Genomic DNA, 26994 nt, shown 5'->3' on the forward strand with positions numbered 1-26994 from the left:
TTTCCTCCACAGTTGAGCTGCAGCAGTTTGGATTCCTCTTCATGCCAAACAGTGGCCCCAGCTGATGTGAGGAGCAGATGGGTTTTGTTCAGCAACACAGCTTGCCGAGAAAGGAGAGGTTCAGAACAATAAAAACACTCATTACGCATGAGGGTCAGTTTCTGGAAAGTAGTTTGGCTGAAGAAGACAAGGGAATTTGAAAAAAAGCAAACCTGTCTAATTTGGCACCTTTCAATGAGAACTCGCATTCCAGAAACATGAAAGACTTCATTTTCTAACTTTCAAAAGGTATCTTCTTTGTTCAAAACAGCATTACTAATGAGCTGGATGTAAAGCATAAAACAGTCAAATTAACCTGAAACCAAGGTCCTCAGCAGAAGACAAACACTGCAAGGCGCTGTACCATCGCGTTACAGTACACTATTGCTACCAAATTTTAAGAGAGCAAGGAGACATATTTTCATACAATGTTTAACAAAGCTGTATATATTCAGCTGAAATGCTTAGGTGGTAAAAATCCCTCAAACTACAGATAAAAATGATCAATTAAAATCAAATTGAGATAAAGGAAGACAGTGAGTTATCCACACCGTCATAATTAGCAATATATTCCCTTGCAGCGTAGTTATGTAAACATGTTATTCCAAAGTACTTCACAGAAATAACTTTCCACCTGCCTGCATTAGCTTTGCTATTTAATAGTATCTCCACTGCAAAGACTCCTTTTCACTTTATCAAACAAACAGCAGCTTGAGTGGTTTAGAAAACAAAAATCATGCAGTTTAGCAGTTCTCCTTTACAAGAACATTCTTTATTCTCTGATTCAAAGCTATAAAGACCTGCTCATTGCTTGTTCTATTCCATTGTTTCGTGCTTACATGAATGGTGAATAGTCCTGAGTTTATTGGAAAACAAACCAAAAAACAGCTACAGAAAACCTCATTTCAAATTCTATTGTTATTATGCAGGTGTAAACACACCCTTTCATCCACATAAAATTGCCATTTTGTCTTAAAAAAAAAAAAAAAAACAAAAAAAAAAACAAAAAAAAAAAACCCACAACATTTGGATGGAACACTTGCTTGTAGACCTTCTCCCACAAACAGTCTCTGATTTATCATTTTCACCATTGGTAAAGCTGATTAATAAATCTCAGCTTCAAAAGTGTCTCAGGACAGATTCTGAAGTTTGGCCACTGATATTTCAGAGCCTGAACTGTCAAGCATGTAGGTAGCAATAAATAACAGATTGGAAATGGCTGAAAAATCACATGTGTAATAGGAGAAGAGTAACAACACAAAGGCCATGCTACAGTCAGAAGTGCAATGAAATACTGAGTCAGCTCTCCCCATCCAGCCTGGAAGGCATAGAAGTGCAATGGTGGCTGCAGGGACTCCAGCATGGGCTGTGCAAGTGGACTCAGGAAAGACTGAGTATTTAGCTGTGCAGCTGGTCTGTGCTAGGAGCTGTGCTGCCTTTGTTTCTCACATGCTGACACCTGTGCTAGGAAGTGATCTGGATGTGCCTATGTTTTATTCTTGTTGCTGGACAGCAAGAGTACATGGCATAGATTGACTCACATAAAAGCAACACCCCTACACCGCGACACAAAAATCAACCTGTGTTACCAGTAGACATATTTACAATTGGATATACGTAGGGTGCCCTGAAAGTAATGCCTCCTATTTATTTCCAAGGAAACTACAACAGATACAATGAGCACAATAACAAATTACGAGCTATGAAGCACCATTTTTTCAACAGTCACTACCGTTAGCTAAGCATTTTCACCAGTAATAAACAAGAGCCTGCATGCTGTGTTTGTAACAATCTGCACCAGTGAAGGTGACCCACTGTCGCTGCTACCGCTGCTGAAATGCACCATCCACTGCCTCATGGTCCTCACATCCACTGCTTGGCCTCCATAAACGTTCATTAAACACTGATGAATATCAATAGCTGCCATTTTTGCACTTGGAGCAATACAATGACACACCTTTGCTTCATATGCACTTCTGTGTCAGATGTCATTTTGTCAGAGTGCCCCTCTGCTGCCATCTGTCAAACACCAACAACATGTAATGGGATATTGGTGGGAAGGGTCAGTCCCTGCTGTCATACCACAACAATGCACATCTAGCTAAAGTCTTCACTGGCAATCCCAGCTCTGTACCAAGCGGAGATCCAGCATGACACAGATCTTACTTACCTTTTCCTATTCCTGTCCTTTAGATTCTGCCATCTTCTCAAAGAGTTGCCAGAAAAATTTCCAAGCCATTTGTAAAAACAGCAATAAACCAAAGTAAAATTTTTGGATAACAGTCACCAACATTTAAAAGCGTAGGTAAAGTTCGGTACCTCTTTAGCTGCTCAAAGAGCATAGATCTATAGATCATAAATGCTGCTTTACCACAATTAAAAAAAATAACAGGTTTCATTTTGTGCATCAGACCAGTAGGGAGTATGGGAATCAGGTCTGGAATTATACAACCTAGTATCTAAAATGGGTAAATAGTTGAAAATGTTTTGCTGTAGAAGCTATCTAGGTTTTGTTAGAAAGTGGTTAAGTCCAAGCTATTTTCTGGGATGATCTCATCAGGGTTTGAAATGCTGGACACGCACTGATGCTGACACAGCTGAATATTCTCAGGTATCTTGATATATTTGGTGTTTTCATAACATCTTAACTCCCTGCTGCAAAATGATGCTGTGACCATCGAAAGACTTGTTTGAAATGGAAGCATGAAAACAAAAGTGAACTGAGCTCAGTCTTAAAACTCAGAAATGAAGTAATTTTTGTCATAGCTATTATATAGATTTGGGGAAGGTCTAGATCATAATCTTTGTACACTTGAAGCTGAAACTGTACTATTCCATTTAAGTCTTGTTACTACACTGGACACGTGGATACTTTGACTTGGTAGCTACTGCATAGCAGATGAATGCCACCGCCTGCTAGCCTAATCCATCCCATCGTTTTTCAAGGCAATGGAAGGCCTCATTTTTGAAGAAGTGAATACATATAAGGTGCCACAAGTACCTGACTGACAGTATGCAGCAAGGTAGAAAAGTTAAACTGATTGCACTGCACTTGAGTTTTATAGTTTTAAGTAACTGGCAGAGTGCTCTGAGCTGATGTCTAGGCACTTTTTACCTAATCTAAATCAAAATAAAGTAACATAACAGGTAACGAGGTCTGTGTGACTTTGGGATGAGTTGCCCAGGGAACACTGCAAGGAACACTGCTGTGCTATGAAGGAAGTAGCACACTTTTTAGTGCTGCAATAAATAATAATAAAGCTATAATTTTTTATTCTTCATTTGGGGTTATTGCTCTATTTTTGGGCTTTGGCAGTCTCAGACAATGTATTTTTTTTTCTATCTGTGTCAAGTCTTTTACCTCAGACTTTCTGTGCTGATAAAGCTGTACCAAAAAAATAAAAATAACCTACAAAATTCCACTGTCCACAAAACACAAACCTGAATATTATTACACGGTTGACAGCGGCCAATGACTTATCATCACAGTAGGCAAAACAGTTCAGAAAGCTTGACAAGTCATGAACTCTGTGTGGATTATTGAATGCTTCTGCGTATGTGAAGTTGCCTGCATTTAAGGCAAGAGATGTCATTAAACCTTACTGTCCTCCAATAAGCACAGCACCTTAAGATGCTGGGAAAAATAAAGCTTATAGAAAGACACCCAGCACAGTTTATTTGAAAGGAGAGGGACTGAAGCAGAGCAATTTTCTTACAGACAAAGCCTAAAGGATGAGCATGGGCACAGAGATTCTAGCTTTGTATTCTGGTGACTGCTAGAGATGAGAGTCCTGAAAAGAGCCCAGAGGCACAGAAAGCTTGCTGGGGGAAGGACACAGTTTAGCCAGAGGTTAACTGCAGGGCTGGATAAGGGAGAAAGCTGCAGAATGCAGGAAAATCACCCTGATTGAGAAGACAAATGCAGAAGCAGGGATGCCACGTTTCTCTGATGGCTCTGCCCTGAGCTCAAATGCTAAAAGCTAGGAACTAACCAAAACAAGGAAATTTCTGCAGCACCTTGTGGTGTGGGTTTATTTTTGCCTTATTTATTTTTTTTTTTACATTTCTTTTGCTGTCTTAAGTGCAGATGCTTTGTCTTTTGGAATCTTTACAAGGTCTATAGGTTTCTATGTGTTTTAGCTATTATTTGTCCCCTGCCTAATAGCATGGAATGCCTTTACAATGAATTAACTGACGGCAGTGAGCTCTAGGCTGCTTCTGAGATAAGAGGAAGTCATGCTGCTCACAGATAATGTTTCAGTCTGACTATACATGCAAGAAAACACCACTCCTCCCTTTCACATTTGTTCACATTAGAAAATCTGCATTATCAGTGCACCCTTTGAGGGCTAGCAACATAACAATTTTAATCAAAAGCCAACATTCTGCGGAAAATAATAAATAAAATAAATAATAAATAAAATTAGAATCATAGAATGACCTGGGTTGAAAAGGACCACAATGATCATCTAGTTTCGACCCCCTGCTATGTGCAGGGTCGCCAACTACCAGACCAGGCTGCCCAGAGCCACATCCAGCCTGGCCTTGAATGCCTGCAGGGATGGGGCATCCACAACCTCCTTGGGCAACCTGTTCCAGTGCATCACCACCCTGGGAGTGAAAAACTTCCTCCTAAAATCTAACCTAAACCTCCCCTGCCTCAGTTTAAAACCATTCCCCCTTGTCCTGTCACTATCCACCCTTGTAAACAATTATTCCCCCACCTGTTCATATGCTCCCTTCAGGTACTGAAAGGCCACAATGAGGTCTTCCCGTAGCCTTCTCTTCTCCAAGCTAAACAAGCCCAGCTCCCTCAACCTTTCCTCATAGGAGAGGCGCTCCAGCCCTCTGTATAGAGAGTCCTATAGACCTAAGGAGGGAAGGGTGGGGAGAAAGACAACTGCAGCCCTTTAAGACATACTCTAAGACATAGAAGCTCTGTGTAAACAAATAAACTATCCATTTTCTTTTGGAATTCTAGGTCTGTTTTAATCGTCTGTCACCCCTGTACTCTACATACTCTACTCTGAATGAATGCTCTGGTAGATACTGGTTATATGGGTGCCTATAGATGAAGTTTAGCCCTTTAAGTTACCTACCTACAAAAGTAGGTGCTAAGGTATCCCAAGATACCTACTCTCCTATTTGCTAAGACAGTTTTTTCTCCTACATCTTTTTGTAAATCACTGCAGCTGGAGATAGAAAACTTTGCCCAAATAACCTTCCAAATAGTGGAATATAGCCTAAGCAATTTATTTCAGATCTATGTACCTAGAATTTCTTCATTCTATGGTGACACCAGGCAATTCAGAGCTTACATGATGAAGTTTCACTAGTAGAATGTTGTGTCATTGAGAAATGTCCCAGTGTGGACTGTCTCTCTCAAACGAAACAGGTATCTACCGTCAGTTGTATTTGGAAATTATACACATCATGCACAAACACTACACCCACAGAACATCAGGTCTGCAATGTCATACACTCAGAAGTCTGGAAGTGCTAGAAAGATGACCTCTTGTCCATTCTTTCCCTTGTACATGATGACAAGCTCACTAACTTTGTGATCACCACTTTCTTCCAAAGAACCTTGGCATCGGTGAGTGGACAGAATGGATTGTGCTCACAGCTGTTTCAGCTCATTATTAAATTTGCAACCACTCTCACTTCACATGAAAAAAAGACTTAATTCCTCACTGGCCTATGATGCCGTTCACTATAACACTTGCATATGGCACAGATAATCAGACACTTCTTTTTCTAACGTACTGGAGCAAAACGTGATGCTATCAGTTCCTCTTTTCAGGCAAGGCAGTTTCGAGTCCTTAACACTAAAAGAAAATAACAGTTTGGGTGCACAGTTTAGAACCAGAAAACAAATAAACATTACTTTTTACTGCAGTTCATTTGTTCACAGAGCAGGGCTCATCACCTGTATATGCAATTGTATATGCTTAGCATTTCTGTAAATGACATCCTGAGTCTGCAAGCTGTAACCACAGAAAATAGAAAAAAAAATACAGTTAGAACTCACTTGTAATAGCTTTGTTTTAAGAAGATCATGTAATGAACTCAGTGGTAGAAACTATTTCCCAGGGTAGATTCAACTTCATAAACTACAGAGTGGTCCCATTTCTTTCTTTACATTCCCCTGCCTTGCTCATGATACACCTCCCAGTCTCTTTAATTAACTGAAACAGAAGCACAGAACCACTTACCGCATTGCTGCATTCGCTATGCACACAAAAATGAAGGCACGGGTTTGTGTCTCAGAAAGTTAGTAATTGTATTGTCAATGATGGCATCACGTTGCACTGCTGCAGAGAGCAATGTTTATGTGTTGGCTGAATGAATTTAATTCTGGTACTTCTAACAGGGATAAAAGGGATGGTAAACAGTAAAAGACTGCGAAAGTAAAAAGTATGTAGCAACATAATGCAGGAGCAGAGAGGGAGAGAAGCTCTAAACATCTTAAGCATCTTTTCTGAGAATGGATATGGCTCTCTTTAACAGTTTGCTTTTTCAAATGAAACATTAAGAATGTTAACTTCTTGCAAAACTTAAAAGAAAAGCCCATAAGTCTTAATGTGACTTACTCATTTCCTTGTCTAGAATACGACTTTTTTTCCCCCCCTTTTTTTCCTGTCTTCTTTTCATTCTTCCTTTCCCCGCACTGCAATGCCTTGGCAAAATATATGCTTCTCTAAGAAAAGGACTAAAAATAACATTTCTCCACTTTCCACTGGGATTGGAGATGTAAGAAAATAATGTCTTATCAGAGGAAGCACTGAGTGAAAATAAGATTTTATCAGGGACTTGGCTTGACAAAGATAACGTGTTATCAAGAGGGGAACTTGGCAAAGATAACACGTTATCAATATCAGGAGTAAAGCTTAGGGAAAATAATGTTTTAATACCTATTAGATTCTAAATAAGCCATCTGTGCTCTTGATGAATTGTTATTTTCTCCAAACCCCATTCCTGTAAAGATGTTGATTTTTTTTGGCAAACTACTTCTCTAACAGTTGGGAAAGGGGAGAATACAGGAGAAAAGGAAGCTTTTTTCTCTCCACAAAGACAGAGGGATATTCCTTTTCTTTTCAAAAGCTTGCCAGTGTGACAACTCAGAAGAATTGAATGTTCAGACACCAAACAGGTAAAGGAAGGAAAATTCCTAGAACAAATCTCTGCAATTATACCTTAGAGAATCCATGACAAAAGGGTCAATATGTCTTCTGTTCTTGACCCCCATAACCAGGCTCAACAGGTGCACCTGTAGCATTTTTGGAAGCAGCTCTTGTCTACACTGCCAATGACCAGCCATGAGTTAGCAATGACTTCCAGCCATAGTGGAGCACATCACAATCACAAATGGTCTGTTAGGGGCACAAACAAATGATCCCTTTTAGATCTGTTGCACACAGCATTGCCTTCAGCTAACCCCTAGCTAGAGCTGACCCAAAGGGTCATGTCATGCTTCTTATCTCCTGCAGTGCAAAGCATCCAACCCAGTTTAAATGGTCAGAGGAGCTGGCTGCCTTGGCCCTGAAGCAGTCCTCCTACTACGGCAGCAAAGATGAACCACTGTCTAGTGGGAGAACGTGCCCTGAAGCTGAAATCTTCTGCAAGACATTAATAAATCTTCAGAGTTACATTTTGGATGAATTTAAATAAATTGTGACACCTCCTGGAAACTGAGCAATCCAGTGCGTAGTAGGATGGACTACTGCCTTAAATGGCAGAATGGGGGTGAATGCCACAGATTATTCATGGGAATGGGCAAGAAGGGAATAATTAGATGAGAATCTGTGGGGGACTGTAGGAGTGTGATGTGAATAACAAAGCACACTTAGGAAAAGACATATGAATGATATCTGTAAGCCAAATATTTGTAGCCAGCCGAATCTCCCTGGAGTACAGTAGGAGTGGGAGGGACGACAATGGGGTCTGTTAACGCGAAGATTTTCTATGAAGGAGCTGCATTGCTTTTTTCATTAACCATTTGGTTATGCCTAGAGATTGCTCTGTGCTCAGCACGAGCTCAGTGCACATGTAACCTCCGAGGCCCTCGTTTAGCAGAATATGCAATCTACAGTTGGCATCCATTACAGCTCTCTAATGTAAAGCACACACTCAAATGCATCCCCACAGCTGTCTGCAGTACTGTGACAATCATTCACAGTAGTGGGATGTACAAACTATTCTGTGCTGGCTTCTGCTCATTAGAACACCGTGGGAAAAAAAAAGGAAGGGAAAAAGTTTAAAATTCAGCATTTTCAACTGTTTTTTAGGAATACAAGAAATCAATATCCGTAAGCTCAGAAAAGATTTAAAAAAATACATGCAGTTTTCTACAACTGTCATAGTAACCACAAGCATGAGACAAGTGTGTTCAATCAAAGCCTGGTAGTAGTTAATTCAGAGTCTGACGCTGATGATTCGCCTCAGCTGTTCAGCAATAGACTCCAGCTGATAATTATTAAGTTAAACTTCTGAGCAGTATTTGCATATGTAAAGCACGCTTTCCCTGCTGAAGCAACAATGGATGCTATAATGCATTTCCTGATTGTACAGCACTTGGATCTGGGGAACCTGGGCACGAGAGTCTGCTTTGCATATCCTTCCTTACCCTCATCAGGCAGACCATTCAGAAGAAATGCACTTACGCATACTGATGTCTACATGCCGGAAGAAAAAAATAGTGCTAACCCTGCATAACAGTTAAAATGCAGCCACCCATTTCAACAGGAAAATCTCTAACAAGAACAATAATGTGAGGTAGAATTTTACATAGATGTCATAACAATTATCTATGTTTCCCTGCATCCTTAAAAGAAGTTTTAACAACTGTTCTACACCAACAGAGGCTGGTCGTGTTAAAAGACGGTTTAGAGCAGCCACATGCATGGGCTCACGGCTGGACTACATGATCCTACTGGTCCTTTCCAACCTTAATGATCCTATGATGCACAAAACTTCAGTAGACAGACCCAGCCCATTACTTCCTAGAATAGTCAATGCCCTCTAGAAGCGGCCCCCTCCTTGAAAAGAATACTAAGTATCTTTACAAGGTTTTCTCTTTAGTTTTCTTTCATCTCACTTTCTCCAGAACATCCTTTTCTGAATGAGATTCTTGAAAATCTGCCATTGCTATGTTCTTCTGTAAACTGTTTTAAGAATCCTGATACATATATAACGTGTAAATTACATTTATGTGTGCAATTCTCCATGTTTTCATAATTACCCAACAGATAAGGCAAGTCCAGACCTGCTTAATATTGGACATGATAAGCATGCTTCCTTTGGGGATATGAAAATGTAAAAAAGAATTGGAAAGATCCTTCTGTAATTCGTAACAACTACCTTGGATATGAGGAAAAAGTCTTTTACAGAGAGGATGCTGAGGCACTGGCACAGAGCTTAGAGATGATGAATGCCCCATCCTTGGAGACACCCAAGGTCAAGGTGGAGGGGTTCTGAGCACCTTGACCAAGCTGTGGGTATCCCTGTTAATTACAGGGGAGTTGGACCAGATGACCTTGAGGAGTTTCTTCCAGCTTTAAGGATCCTGACCATGTGTAGCTCCTTTATCATTTGGGTTTAAGAGCCCACCAAAGGCTTACCACTGACAGGCCTGAATGCTTTACAGACATCATATGCATATAATATGGATCATATAGATGACATCATATGGATATCACAGAACTGGAAAGTAAAAGATGTCTGAGTTTGGCTTTGATTAAAATGGAGGTGGGCTGCAAAGAGGAGATGTAAGGAAGAACAGGTGGTTGGACCCTCTGAAACCCAACATTTAGCCTCTTAAGTGGTAGTTTCAGATTTAGCTATAGCAGAGTTTACGCACATGGCTGGAAGTCACCAGGTAGCACTATTACATGGAACCTCAACAGTTGATTTTCATTTCATCCACAGAAATGCTACAGCATTAGTTCAGGCTGGTTGGCATCACTGAAACCTAGTGGAAAGATGTTATACCCTTTAATCTCCCTTGGCACGGAGATGCCATCAGAGCACCATGCACTGCTATTCTGACTGAGGCTGCTGCAAAAGGAGACTGAATACTGACTATCAAGGATTGCTTTAGAACCAAGAAAAAAAAAAAAAATGCAAATCCACATCACAAATTTCTTCCTTTACTGGATCCCGACACTTACAAAACTCCAAATCTGACAGAGCTCTGGCCAACATCAACTGATACAAGCAAATATATATAGTCAGATAGAAAGAACAACACAGCAATTTCTCTTCTTTCTAAATGGATCTGAAGATCACGCATGCAGACAAATATTGCAAGATTAATATGTTATGAAATGACATCAGTATTATTTCAGTAATGACATAGCAGTGCAGAAGTTATTAGTATCTTTCAGTACTGAGAATCTTCTATTTTCTCCACACATTCTCAGCACTTGTCATGTGCTGCACCTGTCATTTAAGCCACTTCAGTCCTAAAGAACAGCGAGGGAAAATGCAAATAACTGCACATTCAGAACACACGAAGGCTGATCAGTGTTATGACATTTATTTATGACAAGAGATGAAATAACTCATGAGTTAGCTTTCCATCCTCCTCATGAAGAAAAATGTCATAACAGATTGTCGTGTACTACAGATTGTCTTGTACTATAAGCAGCAAAATTTCTAACATACTTTGAAAAGAAACAACCACCACAGTGGTGACACGGCAGTAGGTGATGCCTAATGGCTATGACATCAGAAATGAAGCATACAGCATTTTAAAATAATAGCTATTAAATTAAGTTATAATAATAAAGAATTAGAACAAGAGTTCACTGACATATACCACGGAACCTCTTTCTTGCATGAATTCTTTTTTTTTTTTTTATCTGAAAAAGAATTTAATGTATTAGAGATATTCCTTCTGTAAAGATGGAATAAGTGATACAGAACTGATTTTATATCACTTACATTATATCAGGCAGATACAGATTTCATTTCAGAGACCTAGGCTTGCAGTCAGAAAACCCGAGGAAGTCACTCTTTTTTACAATATTCTTGTTTTGTTCCAAAAGTGAAGAGAGCAGATCAAGAATATAACCTCAAGTGAGTAAAAGGCAAAACCCAGTGACTTCAGTGAAAACAAGCATAAGTCTAATATACCAGCAGCATAGTGGTTTATTTATACTATAGCATAAGTGTACACAGTGCTGTACTGCAGTAGGTCAGAATGTGGGCTGTATCCCCTGTGCCCCATCACAATCCAGCAGAGCTTCCTATGTAGCAAGCAAATAAAAATGTTCATTTTTGAGCAGCCACAAGAACCAACTTGTTAAACATCATCAACCAACAGCAAGATTCAGGTATTTTGCCTACTAAGACTTTGTCTTGTAAAAGATGATGTATATTTGAGACTAGTTCAAATTTCTGCTCCAGTACACAGTAACATCTTAATATATTTTTAGAATTCTATGTAAGGACCTTAAAGAATACGCCTATTCTTGTATAGGATGACACAAAAGTAAAATCCCTGTGACACGCTGTGCTAAAATATTGCTGCTTTACACAACCAGGGCAGCAGAGCTCAATGTTCCTGGGATCTGCACACATTCAGGTAAACTCTCTCTAGGTTTTATTTTCTGTGGAATACATTCCTCCTTTTCTAAATTTCATCATCTCCACAAATTTCTCTCAGAAGGATAATATATTATGGGAGTTCTCTTTAGAGAGTGAAATATAAATGAATTGAATGGATACAAATGAAATACTACGTGTCATTTTTAATGATGCTTTTGTCAGGCAGCCTGTGAGGGTGGATAGCCATGGGCTTTCCACAGCAACATATTCTGTGAACTAACTGATGTCTGTGACAACTCTTCTGTGTTGAGCTAAAGGGAACATGGAGGTACTGCATTTAGACATGAAAGGCATATGTTTAGTTCTGTCAATACACATGCACAAAAAAAGTAGCTTCCCTACCCACCTATCCCCATCTTGTTTTAGGCTCTTAATCATCATTAATCATTATCTGTAGTCACACATTCTATATTAACTTGCATAAATCCAGACAGGAATCCACTGCTAAGAGCAGGAATGGGAAAGATGGAGAAGGACATGGCTCACTTCACTATTCTTTCTCTCTGAGATCAGGCTGCCACAATGCCTACCTTTCCATCACATGAGGAAACGTGGTCTTTTTTCTAACTTAAGACTATCTGCCCAAGGAAAACTGAGTTAGACAATGGAATAAAAGTACTTTGCGGTATTACTATCTGATTTACTTTTTAAATTATGCCTTTCTTCTGGTCTTAACTATCATTAAAATACTACAGGAATTGAGTTACAACAGCCGTGACTGTATACATTCCTTTGAGAAAGAGCCCACATTTCAATCAGTATATATGTTCTGTCCCTTTGCAGGACATTTGAATGTAGTATTTGTTTTGAGAGACAGCCTTTCCTCTTTTGAGAAATCATAACTGCACCAGGCGCGTGCTGAAAATTCCTCCTAGAAACTCATGCTACTTCCTTCTGATGAAAAAATTTAGTTTCTTATTTGGGGAGCACACATCTTTAGTGTAGATTCCTCTAGACAATGCTCTTCTTTCTCTGCCTGAATAATCAGACTGAATCCAACCAACGGGAAAACTAAAATTCCAGGTTTGCCTGAAGGCTTATACACTACTGTGTGACAGTCATTAAATCTTTTTCCAACTTTACGGATTAAGAAGTACAAAGCATTTAAGAAGAGTGAGCAAAGAAATTACTGTCCACGTTCAGTATTTCCAGTTCTTAAAATTGTATTTGAAGCTTTGCAATACTTAATATTTATTGGGAGGTAAAATCCTATAGTTAGATGAGAAAATATCAGTGCTCACTGCTTGTTTCCTTTGCAGTCAGATCTCATTTTCATCTCTGCAGGACAAACAAAAAGCGCGATCCATGTCAGGATGCAAAAATAAGGGAACAAAGCTCTTAAAAACTTCTAATTCCAGGCACTACAAATAATATCTTTACACTTCAAATTAGCAATAGTTTTTAAATTATCATTAAGACTGTTAAAACGACTTGCGCTTATTATGAAGGGTATATTCTGTAGCAGCTGACAAATCACCTGAGGTAGGTAAACAGAAGGGGCAGCACCTGTGACACACTTGTGATGGGAGGGTGCAATCATCAATTCAGCCTGAAGAGCATTTACAAAAACAATTGTAATTGTTGTTAAACATTTTAAGCAGTATGAGGTAACCTGTGGCAGTCCGCAGCAGAATTTTCACACATTCAAGACAAAAGTACTTGGCAGGATAAATAAACACACACAAAATGGACGTATTTAGCATCAGTCATGTGAATCACTACCTTTTTTTATTATTTTTTATTGGCATTATCCTTCTCAGAGTTATACAGGCAAACTGTTGACTGAAAAACGTGTTGTTACCTCACCATTACACGTAACAGGGCATCCTCATTCTCCATTTTGGGCACTCAAAAGGTGTCCAGATCCCAGGAAAAAAAAAAAAAAAAAACACTCAAAAAAGAATTAAATTGAAGCCACTTCCCTATCATATTATAGCACTCAGAAAGCAGAAGTTCAACTTTGCCAAGAACATAAAACTCCAAATCTGTCAGATATCAATTACATTTTATTTCACTGCTGTTCCTTTTCCCTTTTGGATTTGTTTTTCCTTTCTATGCTTCTGCTGTTGAGGTATTTTGGATCTGGTTCTTAATCAGGTCCTGGTGAACCTCAATGCCTTAATTCCAGAGCCCACCATTCCCCAATTCCCTTCTTCATTCTGAAATTTCTGCAGAATTCTATACTCATTCTCTGTGTGGCTGTGCAGACTGTAATCCCTCATAATAGGCTGATGCTGATCCTGCTCTATGGATCAGCCAGTGTAAAATGCTTATGTAATGAATTTTCAATTCTCGCCTTCTCAGTGCCAGGCAGCCCAGGTATATCTAATCTAACTGACTGGCTTTTATCAGCTGCACACAAGAGATGTGAAAATAAGCCTCATTTCAAGCCTCAATCGCATAGCTACAACCATGTTATTATTTGTTTTACTGAACAGAATGAGTATACGGGAGGAATTCTAGGGTACACTCTGTACTTGTATATCATTAGATTTTGTACGGTGCACATTTCTTTGAAAACTGTGGAATGACAATACTTTAATGCTTGGTTTTGATTATTTCTGTTTAAAAGAGAGGAAAAAAAATATAGCCCAACTTCAAGTGTAATTCTGCTGCTTTCTTCTTGTGAAATCTATATCCCAATGCCAGATGGTGTCTCAGTTATCAAAGTTATTACCCTGAAGTCAATTAGGGAAAAATGAAAGTAATTAAATAGGGGATGAAGTGACAGAATTATTCAAGACATAAAGCATCTAATATAGGTGAGCATTCTCTAACTTCAATAGAAATTCACACATAAATTTAGCCTAGAACATAACAGCTGAGCCTTCACTTTCAAACATTCTAAAAGTGGGCACATCTCCCAGTGAAATAGTATTCTAGAGAAGGTGGGAGTCATTTCTGTATACTAGAGGGGCTATTACTCGCAATCAGCAAATGCAGTCTGAGACAGTTATTGTCCAAATGTTCCTCTATCTGCTGTGGGATGGGTTTTCAGGCTGCTGTGTGACCCCAGGAATGCTTGTTTCCTTTCTTAATCTTGGCTGTTTCCTACCTACCGCAGCAAAAAACAATTACGGTAAATACTTTTTACTATAAAACCTGAAAACTATGGAACACAGAGGTGCTATTAACTCTGAGTTTATTTAACATTTCTTTTTTTCCTTCTCTATTTGGCGTTCCTTTGGTGAAGTAAATCTGAACAAGTTGGCACTGAGCTATGGGCACAGCTCAATCAATGGCAAAACAACTAAGGCTATTCTTTAATCTACTTATGACATTAACTGAAAGAGAAATATCTAAGAAAACTGCGTGAAAACAAATATTTTTTAATTATCAGAACTATTAACTGCACAGTCTCTATTGCAACAGTCATGTTGCAATGCAGTCATAGGTAAAACAGATCAGGGTGATTTAACAGTGCTCTGTATGCTGTTCATTCATTGTCTCTCTAACAGGAATGTATTTCCAAAATCTAAATTATGTGCAGGTGTGGCGGAACAGTAAGGAAAATATGGTTACGTTAACTCTTCCATGTGGAATGAATATGAGGTTTTCAAGTACTGAAAATTTGGGAAATACACAATTACTTCTGTCATTGTTTGCCTTTGTTCACAGGACAGAACAAGACAATAATTACTCCTGAGATGTATACAATAACAACAGTTCCAACTTGCAGAGACAACGGCCTGTCAGATTGTACTACCATGATACCTGTGCCTCGGGAGCTCCCAAGCTTTTTTCCATACCACTATGAAGGATAGGCTGATTTTTAATGCAAGTCACTTAATATTTGTTTTTAGCAAAGGAAGGTCCGCAAAGTTTAAAATCTTACGCAAGAACAGAAGAGTGGGAATGAGCAGTTGCTTAGGAAAAATGGGCAGGCTAAGAACAGTAGTATGGGCAATGACAAGAACTCTGTAAATCAGCTGGGCAAAGGATTCAGGGAATCTACCTTTGAGTAAAAATTTGAGCAACCGTGTGTCCTGGTTTTGGCTGAGATCATTTTCTTCTTAGCAGCTGGTACAGTGCTGTGTTTTGGATTTAGGAATAATGCTGGTAACAAAGCTATGTTTCAGTTGTTGCAGAGCAGAGGTACACAAAGCCACAGACATTTCAGCTTTGCATGCTCCCCTGCCATAGCAGTTAGCAGTACACAATGAGATGGGAGGGGACAGACAGAACAGCAGACCCACAAAAGCCAAAGAAATATCCTGCATGGTGTCAGGAATATGATCCAAGAGGAGAGGTAATAGTAATTGATGTCAACTGGAACCAAAACCTGCTCACAGCAGGAAGTTTCAATTTGTTTCAAGTGCAAGGTGCTTGACTTCTTACTGAGAAACTTCTAGAAAAGATCAGAAAAAAGCTACAGAGTGAGATGATCTGGTGAGAAAATAAGAACTAGAAAGAACTCACATTGATCCTTGTACACAGGAGAATACAACAATCATGGTGGCAAGGGTGATAGCTGTGCTTGCCCAGGTAATCATAGAATCACAGAATGGCCTGGGTTGAAAAAGACCTCAAAGATCACCTAGTTTCAACCCCCCTACTGTGTACAGGGTTGCCAACCACTATACCAGGCAGTCCAGAGTCACATCCAGCCTGGCCTTGAATGCCCTCTCTACAATACTTTTACTGAGCACTTCAAAGGTTGTGTAAGGTTTACTCCTCTGAGAAGGTTCTATCAGTGATCAAGAAAAAACAGAGAAAAACTGACAAATACACTTCTGTATGTCTGGGGGAATTGATGCACCCCGCTCACAGACATGATGCAAATAGGTACAGATGGGACTGGTATATGAACATTATATGCACATCTATAAAATGTTACCAGAGAACAAAATCTCAACTGGAACTTAGATCAGATCAGCTGCAACATTACTGTACATACAGGAAGGTCCAATGACAGTCACATGGCTGATGATGCAGTGGAACTTCGCAAGCAGAGTATGAATATTTGCAACTTATGCCACTGAGCAAAAAGAGCAGACTGTACCTTATTCTCTCTTGGACCACTCCTACCATATCAATTAAAGCTGCCAACACAGCACAATGACTGTATTTTGCTGACTGAATTTCAATGCATGGAGGATCTGATCACAGAGCAGTGCACAATGATGATCTTATGTGTGCGTTCTGGAAGAAGAGCTTAAACTATTAGGGCATTGGAGTATGCAGAATGCAGTGAAGCGCTGCTCCAAGAAACGTGAAAATCAGTAATGTGAGGTCACATTTGGAATATTCCTCCATATAAGAGAAAACAGCAGGAGAGAGAGAGAGAGAGAGAGAGAAAGAGAGAGAGAGGAACAATTTACAACTGAGAACATGTGAACCAGAAAAAAAGAAGTATAACGAAACAGCAGCCACGGGGCTGTTGGGATGAGGAAGTAAAAAGTATATGATGAGTTTAAGACAAGCATAGCACATGCTGACCTTACATTTTAAAATGGAAAAGCCTGTCTGGTAGACTTTTGATTCATTTACTGAAGAAAAAAGGAGTTCACATGCTCTAAGACTACTAAATTTTAGAGGAATCTAAAAAAATACTTGTTTTACGCTTGCTAAATTCTTCTACTCTGATTACAGGGCACAATAAAGTCCTAGAAAAATAGTAAACTAGTACTTACCATTTCTGCAACATTTTATTTATCCAGAAGTACAAGCAACGAAGGCAAAACAATGGAAATAACCACATAACAGCAATTCTCCTTAAGCAATGACATATAACCATGCACTTCCTTTATAAGAAAAAGAAAATAACTAAGCCCAGTAAAAGCAACAGTAGTGAATCGCTTTAGCTGTAATTCAGATGAGGGGGAATTCTATCACACAGATGACAGCTCAGAATTACTAAGACAGTTGACTGAGGACTCTTCCGCAACAGACTGTTGTGAAGAGCTGTTCTAACAACAATATTCTTTTATCTTAATTTGAGAAGTTTCTATTCCCTGTTGTTCCTTGCTCCTTATTCCTATTTCCCCACAAAGACCGAGAAATAGCAGAACAATGAGACAGAAAAGCATAATTATTCTTTTAATCTACGCTCAAAACAATGAGACTATTTAATTAAACATCAAGAACAACCACCGTAGCCTATATTGATACCTTTGAATGGAATTCTGTCCTCTTTATTTTGCCTTTCCTCCTATGTTTTGACTAAACTACTATCTTAAAGCTCACTGAGATGATCTAGAAACGCATTCCATTCAAAGGAATAGATGCTGAGAAACCTAAGAGGTCTGGAAAGACCAGATTTCCAAGAAAAATTAAGTGTCTACAATGTGAGTAGGTACACCTTCAGGCATCTATCATTTCTAAAATAGCTTAAATGACTTTAAAAAGAAGTTCCTAACCAGCTAGCATTGCTCTTGAAAATAGGGCTTGATATCCTTTTGAAAATGCTATCCCAAGACTAATTACAAATCCATTCTGACAACCTGGTATCAGACATGCAGGCAGACATGCCTGAGGAAACACAACAGAAGTTTAAAGGAGGAGAAAACCCACAAACTTAGAACATGCTCAGTATCTCCATGGCTGCTATCACATCTACTGCTAATACCTATGTACAGAACCAAAACAATTTGGCTTTGAAGATGCTGTTAACTCCTGCTTCACATTAATAAACTGAAAACCATAAGCTTGCCTAAAATTACATTTGAACCCTTTATTTTTTTGTTTTTAATAAATGAGAGAAGGTACTGCCTCGTCCTACATCGGGCTGGTTGGCTTTGTGCCGGTAACAGAACACAGTATCTCAGCAGCTAAGTATGAATTTTGATAACTGGAGCCTACTTCCAGGCTGCTCAGTTCATCTCAGCGACTCTGCAGTGCCCATGCTCACAGATTTCAGAATCAGAACTGAATTTCTTGCGCCGCTGATTCAAAGATTGCAAGCAGCAGTAAAGCTAAATTTAAGAGAAGATTATTAGATGTCCTTACAAAATTATATGCAAACACCTTTATGTGGATTGTGGATAAATAATGCGATATGTAATAGTAACAAAAAGCTTTTTGGAAGAACAGCTCATTAACTTCCTCAAGATCATGTTAATTAAATTGAAAATGTTTCTCCTTTGCTTCATGAACTCCAAATACAATAGGAAGTCCTAAGAGTACTTTTTTCACAGCAGAAATGAGGAAAACAAACAAACAAGCAAACAACAGCTACAAAACACTAATGATTTTATATGATGGTTTTAAAAGCCTTGCTCCTTTGGTAACAAACTAGCATCCAAATTTTTGTTCAGGGGATTTTTCAGGCTTTCTAGGCGGTACACCTAAGCTCCTGAGGAGACTTCTTGAGCCATGAAATGGAGTATGAAAATGTTTAATCCCTGATTGAACTATTATCCTTGTGGAAGCATTGAGTACATACAATTACACCGGAAAAAAACAACACTCATGTTCACTAACAGTACATTTCACTGTTGGGAAGCAGTTTATGATATCAGTACAGAGGGTTGGGTTTTTTTGTTTGTTTGTTTTTACTGGTACAGTTGCTTCCATACTAGAAATGCTTTACCTAGTGTAACATACAAATGACTGCATACCACTGAAGTTCTCTTACAAAAGACATTGGTTCTGCCACTGAGGTACATAAGATTCCTTCATCACTTTCCTTTTTTTCAACTTTGCAAATCAGATTTTTGAACCACCAGAAATTCAGCACGTATCTATTTGGGAATTAGAGTGAGATTTTCAGAATGGTTCGCATTAGTTATAAGATTAAACTGACTGCCACTAAATCTCTCAGATAGTTGTGAGGCTGCCATGTAGTCTATTTCCCTATCTCCTCTCTCACTAAGGTAGAACGGAAAAGTGTTATTCCTAGTCAAAACAAGTTGACTGCAAGACTCTCAAAACAGGATTGCCATTAATATGCATTCATGTCAATATTTAAATTCTGACATGAAATGAAAAGATATACAAAATGTTTTGGCTGTTTCAGCTTTCTCAACATTTAACATTACATTTACATCTAGTGTTAGTATTTACACTAAGTATTTAGTCTGAGCACTTAGAAAATTATTAGATAGCCAAAATAATGGGTTTGCTTTTTCTTCAAGTTGCAAATTCCACTTAGTATTTTTTTGAGCTTTTAGAATACCTTTTTTAAAGCTTTCATTTGGAAGTGTGAAGGCTGCCATTTTTACTTCAGTTAAAAAAATGTGATCAGACAATCACATTAATGTGTGAAGGCATTTAAAGCAAAAGCAACTATCAGAAAAAATAGGTATATATATACTGATAGTCTGTCAGACTTCAGGCATACACATGAGTGGTAGGCAGGAAGATTAGTCTTGCTAGAGAAATACCGTGGTTTTCAGGCATTTTTTATTATTACGTAAACAAATCTATTTTATAAACAAAATGAACTGTATAGAGATACTAAATTCCTTAAAGGCTAAGGTTAGCATCAAAGCAGTATAAACTGGATGCCTTCTATATTATTCTTTTATTGATTTTCTCATGAAGTTCCTTGAAAACTAGCAGTATACTAGAATTTTGGTTACTGAACAGAAAATAGAGCTTGAAGAGGGACTACATCAGGTACACACTACTTTGCAGTAAAAATTCACTACTTTGCAGTAAAAATTATATATTAAGAAAGTTACAGTTTTCATGTAATTTCATTCAGATATTGCAATGCAATATTGTTGTGATTATGGGGTCAGATGCCAAAATAAAAATTTGGAAGTATAACCAGAGAAGAAAACACATCAGGAAGGTCCAAAGTGTTCTTAGTTAGTCTGCTTTAAAAAGTTGTCTAAGCAGCTGGAGTAAATATAGATCACATTCCTTTGATAACACTGAAAAAAACAACCAAACTTCTCTCACTTCTGCACGTTCATAGTGGTAGGCCATGTAGGGAGGATACAAAATATTTGGAATCTCAGCTGTAATTGCAAATTCACTACTTACAAAAATCAGAATACAAGGAGTCTCATTTTCTTGTAATGAATCAGCTACAAGCACAATACTCCATCCTTTTAGCTTAAATGAATTTCATGGCACTATTGGACAAAGCCATCTGCTGCCAATTGTCTTGGCAACTAATTGCATTGCTGCTGGCGGCTGCCAAAGAAAAGCACATTGCCATACAGCTGTTGCAGTTGCTATAAAACAGACAGATAGCTTCACCACTTCTTCATTTTGCATCTTCTACTCCAGGCTTTGAAAGCCAGCTACACCATGGTCAAAGTACCATTAGGCATGCCAGTGGAGGAAGGAAGAGGCCATCGAACAGTAGGAGACCTCATCCAGTGTTCTGGATATACTGATGGACATGTAACATCTCCTAGCTTTATCCATCCCTCTTGGTTGCTGTGAAGGAGGGAAAGAAGTGTGCTACAAGGCCAGCAGGCAAGTTTTCCCTTATGGTACTCAGCACTTGTTGGAGTGCTAAAGAGGGCTATGACTACCAGTAGCCATTTCAGACCACTCACCTATGGACTACGACATTCAGGCATCACACCTTCCTCTTTCTAGCAATGCTACAGAAAGCTGCCCAGATAGCAAATGGTCTGAACAGTTCATTCCTCTCGTGGGCTCTGGTGTTGAAGAAAAGTAGGTAGCATGAACACAGCTTTTTTTTTTTTCCCCTCTTAAGTCTAAGATTTTGATTAGTACCTTTTGAAGCAGGCAGAGGAGACCCTTGGAAGCTTCCTTAGGAGCAACGCATGAAGTTTCAACTTGTGGTATAGTGAAAAGTAGGAAGAAATGCACCAGCCACTGCCAATTACTCAGGAGGACCAGATTATAATAAACTGTCATAACAGGAAACAATAGCAAAGCAACTAAAATTTATGATCACATGGAGTTTCAAAACACATGGTGATGTTCTCAACTGTCATAATGGAGTTATGCATGATCTCAGCTTTTAAATGATTGTAAAAATACACTTAACCTCCTTAAAGGTAAAGAAAGACTGAAATTTAGCTTTCTAAAGTTTTAAAAATAACAGTAAATAAACCTTCCTCATCATCATCAAGGTACTCTGGAAGAAATCCTAACCCACTGACTCCCATGGTGTAACTTCAGATTTTGTGCTGCTGTCTCTTGATCTTTGCAAAGTCACAAAAATAGATATGGGGAAAAAAACCAAACAACCCAACAACGTGCAGTCACAGCTGCTTCTTTAATCACCACATTTACTAAATATAGGCAAAGAGGCCAGACTAAGCGCTCTACATCTTTCTACTCTGGTGTGTTCTTAGAAGTTTCACAATAAAACAAGTACCAGAAGGAAGGTCACAAAAGGCATAAGGGAATGCCCATTTGTTTTCAGGCAGTGCATGTTTTAAAAAGCATACATAATTTCTACAGTTTAGGCTGATTTAAAGGATTAGAATAAAATGGAAGTCAATTCTGTGTATTTATAAACTGGCACAGTAAGCATGTCAGAAATGAAAGCAAGAATATGTAGACCTAACACTTAATAGAAAATAAATCTATCAACTGGACACAGATTACTTTACAGTGCATATCCTCTGAGCAGCAAAGGGATAAATAGCAGGTTAAAGAGTGGAAAGCACAAAATATATTACCTTTTATTACAAATAACTGCGAGTAGAGCAAACAACTGCCTTGCATGTGTAACAGGATGGACATAAACACTAGACAATCAACAGGCCACAAAGAATCTTAGGCAGCACTAAAGGGATTAACTGGATCCTCAGCCAGCATTAACTATTAGTAAGAAACAAAAAGATCCAGTTTGGGAGAATCCTCTATCTCCCACCCACACCTGACATTTTGCTGCAAACTCTTGCCCCTTCCTCACCAAGCCATGGACCAGAGATTCTAATGGTCTATGTCTCATAGCTTCACTTCTAAGAGCGACTATCAGAGCTCCCCCAGTTACCCTAGGAATGCACAGTTTTTCAAGACACATTTATCCATTTCTAGACACTGCATCAGTACTGCAACTTACACACAGACCAAAATTTCTACAGGGCTCTGTCCATTCTGCATGATCCGTTCATTTTCATTTCTTAGCTTATATTTTTTCTAGGAAGCCAGTCATTAAGCCTGGAACACTGTGCACACAACCCATGAGGAAGAAGTGAAAGCAGGCAGCATGGTTACCAGGATGCTTGAATTTATGTAAGAAGTTAGGCTTAAGCAGAACCAGGAGCTTGTATTTCAGAACAGGATGTATTTCTCTCTGTACCCTACAGAGGGACAACAGCTTCAGTTCTGAATAAGTCCAGAAATTCAAAGTCATACATGGTTCCCACAGTACCCATTACTCTTGCCTCTGGTACATACGCACTGTTTTACATTACTGTTTAAGCTAGGAAATTTATGCCCTGAAGTGTATGCAAAACATTACTGACTTATGTTTCCCACAGCTGCTATAACACTGAAGTCCTTGGCTTTTGTGCATTTAAATTAACAATTATAACAATACACCAAAGTCTTTCCTTGTACTGAAATTCAATTCCAGATCCTTTTTTACTGTATACCAACCAAACACTTCCATTGATCTCCTGTAGAAATAAGCTCTCCTTCTCAGGCCAGTCTGAAAATACAGAACATTTTGAGAAGTGGCTGCTCCCACACAACATCAGATTTACATACATAACATCCCCTCAAACATGGATCTTTCCTCCAGCACATCATGGTCACTTCCCCCGGTGAAAAATAGTATTCTCTGTGTGTGTGAAGTTTTCCAGTTATGTCATTTTGAAATCGCCAACTCACAGAAAATAAGATCTAAGAAGGCAGTGAATGTGTGAAATACACTGTTTTATCCCCTATCCTGTTACAACCTGTGCAGCATCTCAGTTATTCCTGTGTATGTAACTCATCCTCCTTGCCACAAAAGATGCTTCCAAACAAATAAGTAATTTAAGCTTCAATTTAACACGTGACTTGCTCAAAAAAGACAGAATTTACAAAAATATGAATATGAAATTGTATAATCAATGAATATTAAGATGCTATAATTATAGAACAAACAAGAAAGTTAGGCAAAGCAGATAACAATAACAAAATGAGAATAAATAGGACACTTACCCATATCCCAGGCTCACTAATGAAACTCTAGCGGGGTAGATCTCCAAAAGAGATCCTTACCCACTGGTAGTCAGCTCTTAAAAGGGTCTAGGAGAGGTGCAGCAAGGCTCCACGCCTTCTGGCAGCACAGGTGAATTGCCTTCACCTGTGCTCTCATGGCTGACTCATTGCTCACCTCAGGTGATCAATCAGAGGTTCAGGCTGTGGTTCAGCAGTTCCCATACAGGAATGAATATACTTCCTGTTATGTTTAAATAGTGCTTGAATACTATTTGCAAGGTGCAGTGGAAATGCTAAGTCACAGCTTAAAGCAGTGATTGAGCACGTGGTAGGAAGGCAGGGCCAACCCAGGAGAGCTCAGGTGCATACAGTGTACCTGAATGACCAGAAGGGGTGGAGCCAGTATCTATTTTAATTCTTGACACTTCAATACTTGTACAAATACATAAATACATTCTATTTATAAAATATACATCAATGAACATGGAACAGTGTTCTTTTCTTGTGATCGTATAAGAAGAGCTGCAGAGTGGCCCAAATACTAAAGAATGTATTTCAGAGTGAACTGCTGAAGGACAGAAACTTATTCAGATAAGCAGGAGTTAATAGGCAATTTCCCTGTATCTTTAAGTACTTAAGAAAAAAATTAAAACTCCTTCCAAGAAGATTCTTCCAACTGTAAGAGAATGTGAGAACCAGCAGCTGAAAACTGAATTTAAAAAATGCATGACAGATACAAGGTACAAATTTTGAGCAGAAAAAATAATTAAGCATTGGAAAAATTAGTTAAGATCAATATCAAATGCTGGCTTGTAAAAAAAATGAAATAAAATGAAGAACAATTTCTGCAGAAGGCACTAAAAGTATTCTGTGGCCTTGGTCATAAAGAAGACCATAACTATGTCATTCTGCACACTATATTAGAAATACCCTTTATTAGTGATTTTGTTGATTGGGCTCTAAATTAGTTAACTAATTTAGAGTTCAGTGATCTTCACTGCCAAGAGGACCACATTTCTGGAATTTTGAAGAGGAATCCAAAAGCGTAAGAATGCCAAGGTTTAGGGTGTGCTAATCTGCTGCTGCTCCTCATGGCACCAAACTGGTCAGGCTGAATTTCAAAAATCTACTGCGCGTAAACTTTATGGTTGAATATTATTTGTTACAACAAGGAAAAAAGGAAAGAAACAATATAAATGGTAATGAGAAGATGTCCTTTTCACATTATTTAAAAGTCAGACTAATACTATAATCCTAACAAAGATATTGGGCTCTTCACAACTATAACATAATGATGTCCAGATGGTGTCTGTCTGTAGGGAACAAGAAGAATAAAGGGATTTACAAGCTAAAATTCAGTTAAAAGATCCCAGTCTTGAGAAGACTGACCTATTAGGTGTTGAAAGAGTGACTTGACAACAACAAATAGCATCCATTTCTTATAAAGATATTCTGTTTCGCTTTTGAAGAGGAATCCTAACAATACAGTGAGCAGAGGAGTCGGGAGTATGCATTCCAGAGCTATAAAAGGAAGAAAAAACAGTTCATGTAACACAGCCTGAAGGTATTCCAGTCATCTTCTCCACATTTGTGTGATTTATTTATTTTAAGAGCTATAAAAATTATATATCAGCCACTGAGTTATCAGTGATAGCTGCAAGTTTTAAAGCTGTGCATGAACAAAACAGACATATGGAGAGTTGGAAAGACAAGATTAGAAAGAGTCTGTAATTTTTCCCTCTGAAGCCTCATTATGTTGCATAGTTGGAAGCGCCACTTTAGTCCTATTGAGCAAAGACACATGCATTCCATTTTTTGTCATGCAATACCCTTCTTTGCAAATTCCACCCTTGAGGTTCCAATGCGGGCTTACAATGGGGCTTCAGTCAAAGGGGCCTTCAAGAAAGATGATTCAAGCTAGAATGGTATACCTTAAGTAAAGCTTCTGAAATACAACTGAAAGAGTGAAGGTAGTTAATATACTGACTGGGGGAGAAGACAAAGTAGTGGAGAAATATGGATTGGAAAGCACCGCTTGGAAAATCAAATCACTTGGAGTTTAACTGAATTTGACCCCTTTCATTATTAAGAAATGTAGAAGTTTTGTCAATTTTGAACACAGTAAGAACCATGATTGTCCGTAACAGATAGATGCACTGAAGACAAATTTCAGAACTTGATTTTTATTTGGAAGAATGTAAAACAGAATGTATTTTAACCAGTGGCCACATTAAACATTCAGGGAATGACTATGTTCAAACATAAAGATGGAATTTGTCCACAAATAGCCAAGAACACTACTTAATTCCTATCAGGAAGGGCATGCTGTTTTACTGACTTGAGTACTTATTTTGTGCCAGTACACAAAAGGGAGAAAGAGAATGATCATGATGACTCTTGGGCCTGGTACACCAATGCCAAATGTATTAAATGCACTTAAAGTAATGAAAAAGTTAACAGAAACGTTAGTAGACATAAAATTAATTGATGGGAATGTAATTAAAGACATGCAGCCTTTTTTATTCTTTTTGAATATCGATCAGCTCTGATCAGACTGATTTTCATTTTTATCAGGCTTTGAGTTGGCAAATAAAGACTGCTGTGCAAATACATTACTGTGCAGACAGATTAAGGCATCTGCAAGGTGTCTGACCTCATAACAAAACTTCCTTTTGGAAAGTTACAATTTCAGGACATCTTATTCTAGAAACTACTACCTAAGCACATTGCAAGAAACAAGTATCAATCACTGGATCAGGATTAACTTCTGTGACTTCAAAAGTAAATAGCTGATTCATTCTCAGTATTTAATTGATGCTTTGGAAATAATAATAATGAAGAACTGTACTTATGACACAAATTTGAGTGTAAATCATGCTAAAGACAGGGCAACCCTATCCCACAAAGACCAAAGGCAGTCTACCCAAAAAGCTCTACCTTTGAAACCATATGTGTAGACTAAAATTTTTATTTTTATTTTTGGAAAACAACAATCATGGAAGGGACTTAAGAACCCAGATGAGCGAATAATTGAGAAGGACTGTCAAGATCTGAAGTTCTGACAGTGTGGAAGTAAAGAGATTTTGGAAGTATACATGGGTGAGGAAAGAGTAGGAGGAGAGAAATATGTGTAGGTCTGTACGTAGAACTGACAAGAATGATACCATTCATACCATTATATGGTATATACCTTCATACCATTACAACTTCTGTTACAAGCATTTCTAAAAGCAAGTTGAAAATCGGGAGAGGGTTCAGAAAAGAGACAGAAAATGATTTTAAGACTGGAGATATTGCCCACAATTTAAAGGGATC

General features: G+C 38.5%; 1 protein-coding gene across 5 annotated transcripts in view; it reads right to left on the bottom strand.

Annotated features, from left to right (window-relative positions):
* The window catches only part of LARGE1 (LARGE xylosyl- and glucuronyltransferase 1), a 278243-nt gene that overhangs the window by 145110 nt on the left and 106139 nt on the right, over positions 1 to 26994 (bottom strand). The window contains exon 1 of one of the 5 annotated variants that reach the window (XM_052667469.1): positions 23680 to 23753. The exons of the other annotated variants lie outside the window; for them this stretch is intronic. Coding sequence (XP_052523429.1) covers positions 23680 to 23683 — 4 coding nt within the window. The 5' untranslated portion in view covers positions 23684 to 23753. Of the gene's footprint in view, positions 1 to 23679; positions 23754 to 26994 lie in introns of those variants that run through there. 5 annotated transcript variants of the gene reach the window in all.

Source organism: Tympanuchus pallidicinctus, unplaced genomic scaffold, assembly GCF_026119805.1.
Source record: "Tympanuchus pallidicinctus isolate F22 unplaced genomic scaffold, pur_lepc_1.0 scaffold8, whole genome shotgun sequence".
In the NCBI taxonomy this organism is placed as follows: domain Eukaryota; kingdom Metazoa; phylum Chordata; class Aves; order Galliformes; family Phasianidae; genus Tympanuchus; species Tympanuchus pallidicinctus.